Source organism: Gobio gobio (assembly GCF_949357685.1).
Source record: "Gobio gobio genome assembly, chromosome: 24".
NCBI classification, from domain to species: domain Eukaryota; kingdom Metazoa; phylum Chordata; class Actinopteri; order Cypriniformes; family Gobionidae; genus Gobio; species Gobio gobio.
In genome coordinates this window covers 18,784,717-18,794,130 of record NC_137120.1, presented here as the reverse complement: position 1 = coordinate 18,794,130, position 9,414 = coordinate 18,784,717, and the positions used below count along the sequence as shown (strand labels likewise).

At 37.7% G+C, this 9,414-nt stretch overlaps 1 protein-coding gene across 1 annotated transcript; it reads left to right on the top strand.

Annotated features, from left to right (window-relative positions):
- Positions 1–4,485: 4,485 nt before the first annotated feature.
- tm4sf18 (transmembrane 4 L six family member 18) lies at positions 4,486–6,929 on the top strand. The gene is made up of 4 exons (XM_079807938.1): positions 4,486–4,794; positions 5,807–5,878; positions 5,963–6,105; positions 6,185–6,929. Exons 1-4 carry the CDS (start codon positions 4,618–4,620, stop codon positions 6,381–6,383), a joined length of 591 nt encoding a protein of 196 aa, XP_079664064.1. The 5' UTR covers positions 4,486–4,617; the 3' UTR covers positions 6,384–6,929.
- Positions 6,930–9,414: the final 2,485 nt, after the last annotated feature.

The following is a 9,414-nucleotide window of genomic DNA, read 5'->3' as shown; positions in this document are numbered from 1 at the left end:
GTGATGGGTGTGTCGCAGTCTTCAGGCCAAGTGCACCTCATGTGTGTCTTTAAATTAGGACTTTAGTGAACTCAGATGCTTCAGTAACTATTTAGACTATGAAGTACATATGGATTAACTGCAGGGCATTTATTGCTGTGAAACCAACTGTACTGCTAAGTTTAGTAGGCTGCTATTTTTTGAGTTTTAAAAGACATTAAAACACATCAAAAACTGTTTTTTCTTATAATGGATATAATATTACGGACATCAACCTGTAGAATGAATTCTATATCAGATGGAGGTATTACACTCATTTAGTCGATTTTCTCTCCCATAATAATACTCATATAATATACATTTAATATATATAATACAATAATATAATACAATAATCTTCAATGAAGCGACTCAGCGTTCCTTCGTTAGTTCTAAAGTGACGTTTCAGAATCAATAAAAGAGGCTTGGGCTCAACTGTCAAACTGTCATCTTGAGTTGTTTTGCACAAAAGAGGGTTTTTAAAGACACTTCGTTGTTGTTTCTTATTTATTTTCACACTTGTGCCTTCAAACCGTTGTATTTAACGTAATATAACATTCATAGCTGTGTGATATGGCTGTATATCGGCACGCTGTGATTACCTACCACACACGACTACTCGTTTGATATTGCTCATACATTATATTTTTTATATTATTATAATAGTACTGTCAGCAAGGGGTGGAATCAAAGACAAAAATAAACAGCTGGATCTATTCGCAAGCAGTTCAAATGAAAACAAAACACGGTTAACAGAACAACCACTATACCTTGATGAGATCTGACAAGAATTATGAGAGCATGAGAGCAAATCAAACATGAGAGCAAATCAAAATCCATGGCAACTAATGAACTTATGCTGCGTCGTTCCAGGCAGGTTTTTGAGTCCGTAAATTACAACTTCAAACCACGACTCACGACTTTGTAGTGTTCCAGGCAAAGTCACGCCAAACTGCCTGAGCGCAAGGAATTGTGTGGTAGTTAGATGTAAACAAAGCATGGTGGACCGTACGGGGTGTATGGTCATTTACAATCATTTCTATCGCCAAAGGTGCTTACTCTTTGCTTATTTGAGGGAAACGGAGGAGAAAAACAGCGCAGACGGCAAGAAAAGATGTTATACCTTTTATTTTACGTTATTTGTATATTTGTTTCATAAACACTGCATCTGTAGGGGGCTGCCATTGTTGCTTCGCGGGCTATGTGACGTCAAATCTCGTAACTGGGAGTACATCGATCTAGTGCGAGTTCACGGGTGGGAAGTCACGGGTTTGACTGCCGTTCCAGTCCACTTTCACGGGTAGAAGGTTGGAAAAACACGGGTTACGGTTTGCCTGGAACGCGGCGTAAGACAAAGGAAACGTGAACAGGAAATTCACTCAAAAACTCAACGCAGTGTCTATTTACACTAAGTGCAAACTAGTGCCCGGCTTTTTGGCACAGGCTATTTACACTAACTCTGCCCACTGATGTCTGATTGGGCCAGACAAAAGCACAAAAAAACACCTGTGAGCTGTCAGCAGCAGTAGCGTGGGCCGTAGGGAGTAAGGTGCGTTGTAGGTAGTTTTTGAGGTGATATGTGAAAAGTGAAAATAAAGTGCCCAACGGTTATTTATTAATAAAGTGTTTATTGGGGTAGGTATAAGAAGGGATTTAATGTCCCAATTAGGCGGCATTTATTTAATAAATATAATCATTTACACTCAATATGTTATTATTGCATACTGTTTTATAATGTACTAAAATAACTATTTACACTTATTGCTAAGAAAATGCTGCTATTTTTATTAGAATCTATTGCTATTTACACTAAGTGTAAATAGAATCTATTGCTATTTTCACTCCAAAATGATATATCACTAAGAAAATATGTTATTTTTGCTTATAGTGTAAATAGCCGCTGCCAAAACATGAACCCAGAACAGTCTTGACAAGTACACATATGGAATCAAATGTTGACTTATCTTACTAAGATGCGATTATCTTTATTATGTATCGAAATGGACTACGGTGAACATACCCGTTTTTCTTTTTCTTTTTTCTTTTATCAAACAGTTTAATATACATTCAAAAAAGTCCAAAAACTGCCACTCATCAATAACAGCTGTCACAGTTGCTAGGCAACAAGAACAATCCTCTGTAGGCTAGACCGTCCCATTTAACAACACTCGGTTCAACCTTTACGGCCTTCGAATGATGCAGCCTCTGAATTGGATTAAGAATTAAGTTAATATCTTATAGACGAGATGAATAGATTGATTCAAACAGAATGATAAAAACATTATTTCTGCTCTGTCATGTAATGAGAGGGCAATAAGTACAACGCTCACAATTGTCCAGTGGCCATATGAGGCCGCAGCATATGGCTGAACTGCAGTGATATGCAATTATGTATTTGTGAGATCACAGCAGCAAAGCCCTCGACATGTGTCAGGACGCTGGAATCTGCCCGCCCATTCATTCTCCTAAAAGGAAATCAGGGGTGGAGGAGAAATGTGTGTCTTTAGGAAACTCATGGCTGAAGTGACCGACTACAAGAACAAACTTGTTACATTTATCAGGAAGTCATGTCATTGCACTTCCGTTGTTTTCTTTCCCCATTAGTCTGATTAATTTGCTCTCATAAAGGGAAGTTTATAAGGTCAAAAATGTCCTGCCAGAGGACTGTGAGAAAGAAACATTTGAATCAGTTTTATTAAATTGAAAATTATGACTGGAAATTATAAGTGGATGAGCCATGTTTGAAGATAGATAATCCATTCCTTGGCAACAGCCAACAGTCATTATAATGAACTGTATTACTTGACTTGATGAATAATGGATTACTATTAGAGAACTAACCTATATTCATTGAACACTGGTGTCTTTTGTTATGTCACTGTTACCGCTGTTTATAGTAGCAATACATGTTAAAAGCATTTTAAGCACTGCTTCACAACCTATGCATCTCTGTAATAAAAACTCCTTGTGAAAAACAAGTGTGCTCAATTGTTTTGCATTTGCACTTTAACAAAAACTGTGCTTGAAGATACACCATAATAGGAAAGAAATAAAGGCCACTTAAAGAGTCACTTTTAAGACTCTTTTTAACGCACTTTTAAAAAGTGTAAATTAAAGGTTTTCTTTAAAGTACATTTTAAATCACTGAAAACATTACATTCAGTTCACACTTAAGTATGTTCCCTTAAAGTATAAAGCATTGCTTCTGTAATCGGTATACTTCATTTAAAGTATGCTAACGGTTACTTCTATTTCACAAGTAAACGGAACTTATGAGCAGAAGTTATTCAACTCTTATTAACGCACATATATTATAAGCATAGAAATGAAAATGTTTTACTAATGGTTTTTAATAAAGTTTGAATTAACCACCATTACAGAAATGGCATAGGCCTACTAAACTCTGAAGTATTAAATATATATTCACTGATATTCAACTAGTATCAAAAGAACAAGAAGCTCATCAAGGCAGTTCTACAACATTCATTTTTGTCGTACTACAGATGCTTGAGAACATTTTTTTGTTCTCAAACCCCCTCGAAGCACAGCTCAACAAACACAACAGTGGACGCCTCTATCCTCTGTGGAAAACTCATGAGTTACGTAATGTAGTGTAATACTTCCTTTCTTATAACAGGCTGCTTTATTCAAAAAGCCTGATTAATCCAGCATCTAATCCTGGATCACGAAAAAAGCCTGTGTTACTTCATGTTTGTCTGGCTTAATAAAGATTTTACACCATAACCAAATATGAGATGTTTTTTGGCAGTTATTGCCCTGTTATGCCCTGTATATCCAGGTAATCGCCGTCTGTTTTCTCTGGGGGAAAGTAAGGGCAAAAGAGATATATTTTGTGATCTCTGAACCCAATGTCATTAGTGTGTATATGTGTGACAGCAAGTGATGCCATCTATAGTCACAAATTAGAAGTATTAAAGGCTGAAACAACACCCATCTGGACATCACCTGGATCGTAGGCGTAATTTCACAAAAATATTGATCATCAAATCAGCATATTAGAAAGATTTCTGAAGGATTATGACACTGAATGATGCAGAAAATTCAGCTTTGATCACAGGAATAAATTACATTTTAACATATACTCACATAAAAAAACAGCCATTTTAAATTCCAATAATATTTCATAGTTTTACTGTATTTTTTGATCAAATGGGTGTGTAAAAATGACGATGAATACTAAATAAAGACACTTTTTCACTTTGTCATCACTGAAAAACTTTTCAAAAACAAGGTAAAATCCCCATCTATCGTCTATATGTCGTCAGCATTGAAAAACAGGATACTTGTAGAAATACAACATGTATTTTAGCCCCTTGAGCACAAGGTTAAACTGCAAACCTAGATCTCAACATGTAAACTATATTAATTTAGTTTTGTTGGCAAAAACAAAGTCCCTCACAAAGTCATACTGTATAATGTCAGCCCATTTCCTGTCTCCTCCTCCTTAGAGGGACAGCGGCTCATGGGGGGCAGAGGAGGGGGGTAGTCTCTTAAAATCCTTCCACTCCTCCGTCCACCACCCTAGTTTCCTGTCCCGGATTACAGTCGCTGTTCTCTTTCCCTCTGCTCCGTGTGAAGATGTGTTCTCTGGGCTTTGCCAGGTCTCTGGGATTGGCCCTCATCCCTCTCGCCACTTGCTGCATCGTGGCAAACGTCCTGCTCTTCTTTCCTGATGGAAAGACGATATACATTCAGGAAAATCATGTGACCACATATGTCTGGTACTTTATGGGAATCGGAGGAGGTGGTTTGGTGGTGAGTCTCAGATTTGTTGTCTTGTGTCCTGGTTGGGGGATAGTGTTGGTGGATGGAGGTTTCTGAACACCTCTCTACTCTGTGGTCACTTCTGAATAAACATGCTAAATATTGTCTTAATTAAAATATAAACATGGTAAATTAGGCTAATGAAAAATCACTACAATGACGCAAAAATATATATAATAACTGTGAGGTTTTAATTTAGCATTAGGATGTAGAAAATCGAATAAGCGTAATATAAAAACAACAGAAGTCAATGGGAAGTGTGTGTGCAAGATTCTTGGTTGTGGATTGGTCAACAGCTTCATATCTGTGCAGTTTAGCAACTCAAGACAGTTTGAAAGTATTTTATGATTTGTCGAAATCTCTTATTCTTGATCAAATTCAGCTCTTACTGCCCACGCCCCCTTGAAGGTTTGACTTAGGGTGGGTTTAGGGGAGGACCCAATGACATTTACCCATTTTTCGTATTTTTCCGTACGGGTCAGATTGTGTGAATTTGGGCAACAATACTGAAGATTAAGATTGTGTTGGAATGAGTGTTATAGAGTAAACTGGGCATTTCTGAACAACTTAAATGAGAAAATAATGAGCTAACACTAAAATAAATCGATGAAGGAACCTTATTACACAAGACATAGGCTACATCTGAGGAAACAAGAATACGCATTTACCTAGTAAGCAATGACAACTTCACAGATGGAATTAACGTAATTAAGCTTAAAATGAAGTACTGGGTTGAAATCGTCAGATATCCAATATGGTACTATACCTTCCTTGTTGTCGAAATGCAAGATTGTTCCACATTTAACACAATTTTCCAAATCGACTCCAAATTTTAACACAAATTACCAAGTCACTTTTCACAAATAAGTCTATGGATAATAAGTTCCAGATTTTTTCTTGTTAAATATATCCCATTTATCTCAGAAGGAAAAATGCAGTAATTGAGGTACAACTACTCAAGTATCCAGTTGAACTGTTTTAATAACTCCTTGTCCACATTCAGGTGCTGATTCCGGTCTGTGTGTTTCTGGGAATGGGGAAGTGTGCGGATTCCTGTGGAACAGAGAGCTGTGCGGTGAGTGTTGGAAAGGGGGAGCTCTAAATCAAGGACATGCTGTACAGGTCAGCCTCATTCATCAGTTTCACATTGTGTGCGCAGATGTGTGGTTCAGTGATAGCGGCTCTGGTGGGACTCGCCGGCTCTGGATACTGCTTCCTGATCTCCGCTTTGGCGCTCTGGAAGGGGCCGTATTGCTTCACTTCGATGCGATGGAATTCTCCTTTTGAGAACGACGGGGGACAGTGAGCTCTTTTTTTGATAATACATAGATGGTGGCTTTATTAGGCAAAAGCCCTGAACTCTATTCCTTCATTTATTCAGGTATCTGTTTGCTCCAGAGAGATGGTCTGTCTGCACTCAACCGACACACGTTGTGGAGTGGAATGTGACGTTGCTGTCCATCCTGTTGGGTCTCAGCGCCCTGGAGTTCCTCATCTGTTTCCTGCAGTTCATCAGTGGTCTGGTGAACGCAGTGTGCCGGCCATGCTGCTACAAACAGGAGTACAGTCTAAACGCCTGAGGACGGAACGCTTCCCAGCCTCTGTCAGTCAGAAACAGGACTGCTCATCTGCAGTAGAAACACTGGGCCATCAGAGAGCCGACAGATCTGTCAATCACACACTCCAACCCAGACAGCAACATAGTGTCGGCTCAGATCCGGGCCACATCTGGTACATGTGGATTCCATGCGTACCAGATGAGGGCCGGATCTGGGCAGACACTATGTTGCTGTCTGGGAATACACATTAACAGCTGTAAGTGGCCTTGGACAAAAATGTAAACACTAAGTCCATTTCCACACCACTCCAGCCGAGTTTGTATTAGCAGCACATGTTTTCTGTATAGAACAAACATTTGTATTGTATTGTACCTGCAATATGCATTTTGCTAAAATATAAAAGTATTTTTGTATGAGTTCTGGTCGTTTTGTACAGGAAGTTGTTTTGTAAATTATTTAAATATTGAGAGTAATAGAAGAACAGTTGAATGTTGTTTTATATACCTATAAAAGCTGTAATATGTTTTAAATATTCCCTTCATTAAATAAATACGTTTCATTTTAGACAACTTTTTTTCTGTTTTGTTCGATTTGTGGATAATTTCACATTTTGAGATTGCCGCAATTGCAGTACAGCATTATTGCAAAAATCTACTGGGAAATTGTTGCTGTAAGCCTCATTATCCCGTTGCAGCAATAATCTCTCAAACATTAAGCCGTGTCACACTGTAGGACTTGCCCCAAAGCCTCTTGGTATGTATTTTATAGACATGCAGATTTCGGGCCAAACATAAACTACACAAGTAAATGGGCACAAACTCTTTAGTTTACAGATCTGTGAAATGGAATTTAGCCCCATCCTGATTTCCTGTATTTTTATGTATAAATCATATCAAACAAGATTTTCAATCAAAATGTAAAATATATCCCAGTATATTTATGTGAAAAAATAACTGCCCCCTGAAATAATGTGCCAACTTCAGCAGAAACCAAATGCTTCGGAGAACTGTCTTTCAAATAGCTGAGGTGCCATTTTTGCCAACTCTTCCTTTCAAACCGGCTTTAGTTCAGCCCTGAGGCTTTTTTCAGCAAGTCCTGCCACAGCATCTCAATCAGGTTCTAAAATAGTCTAGACTATATCGGCCTAAATATTCAGCTGTGTATTTACTCCTATGCTTTGGATGATTGTAGCATAATCACTTGCGTTTCACAGTGAAAATATTTTTTGGTAGAGCAGAATTCATCTATCCATCTTCCAAACAAGCCCATAAAGCCGTATTTTATTTGTATTATAAAAAGAATCTTAACATTGACAAAGTATAGGAAAATTAAACGTACATACTCGTTTTCACAAATACAAGGTAAAATAAAATTATTTAAAATAATATGAAAATAAATGTCTATAATAATATGAAAGAAATGTTTTAATAGATTGTGATATTTGTTTGTGATGTTATGTTGTATTTATTGTGCATTAGCCACTACTTAAAATAAAATGCTGGGATGGTCAGCTGAATAACAAGATCGCAACCCATCTCACAAGGATGCGTTCTGTGCCAGACCAGAGCCAACATGGGGAGAACATGCAATCCCCTCACAGAAAGGCCTACTGGCTAGGCAAGGACTCAAACCAGGGACATCTTGTTATGAGGCAACAGTGTTACCCGCTGAACCGCCAGAGCAGAATTAATGTAAATAATTTTAATTATGACAAGTCTTCTTGGAGCAGTAAAGCATCTTCATGTCATTACACTATCACGTGACTGTATGTATGATGCTCTTTTCTGGGTTTGTTTATGCCAGATGTAAACAGGACCCCATGTCTTCCAAACAGTTCCACTTTTGACTAGTAGAAGTTTTTCCATAAATGCTATTCTGGCCAGCGTCTTTGTAATAGTTGAGTTGTTAACACTGACCTCTACTGATGCAAGAGATTCCTGCAGTTCCTTGGATGTTGTCCTTGGCTCTTTTTACTTGCTGGATGAGTCATCTATGTACTTTTAGAGGAATTTTGGAAGTTCAACCAATTCTGGTCCAAGTTGTTTCAGTTTAGAGATAATGGATGTCAGATAAATGGACTGTGGTTCTTTGGAGTTGCAGAACCTTTGAAATAGCTTTGTAACCCTTCCCAGATTGATGCATGTCAATCATCTTCTTCCTCATCATCATGTTTGTAATTTCTTACATCTTTGGCATAGTGTGCTACTGGGTGAGACTTTGTAGTCGACTTCATGTTGCTGAAAACGTTTGGTTTGCTAAGCCAACAATTTTTTTAATATCTTTTTTTTATAATTCTGTACATACCTATATCCCCCAAATGAAAATCCTGTCGTTATTTACTCACCCTCATGCCATTCCAATTTCCAAACCTGCGCAACATTCTGTGAAACACAAAAGGTGAAAGATGAAAATGAAAAAGGACTGAGGCCATCATTTTTAATTAAAATTAAAATATTAAAATTCTGGACTTTTGCCCTATCTCTCCCTGACGGGTTCAGAAGTAGTGAGGTATGATTTGTCAACAAAATTGTAGCATAGCATAGCTTGCTTTATTATTTTGAAATTATCTGTCCCAGTGCATTGCAATTGGGTTTCAAGGCATTTTAACTGCTGAGTTGTCAACTCACAGCGGACAAACATTTCTCAACTCGACATGAGATCCTATTGATTTTTACGTAATGCAAACAAGTTGTGGATTTTGGTCAGAAGTGTTTTCCCCGTCTGCTATGTACAAACACACTGAAGCATTGGGGTGACTATACTTTTCTTTACAATTTTTACCCAGTCCATATGTTTGTTTTGGTCGATATTGTACCTATAAATTGTCCAAACAAGACAACATAATTAATGTCTAACCCCCGGTTTCACAGACAAGGCTTAAACCTAGTCCCAGACTAAAATGCATATTTGAGCTGTTTAAACTGAAAGCAACTTGCACTGATATATCTTAAAATATGTCAGTGTCACTGTTTTGTCTCAAGATACACATGCACCAGTAATCACTTTTAGATAAAAACGTAAATGGCCTAATTGAACTAAGGCCTTAATCTAA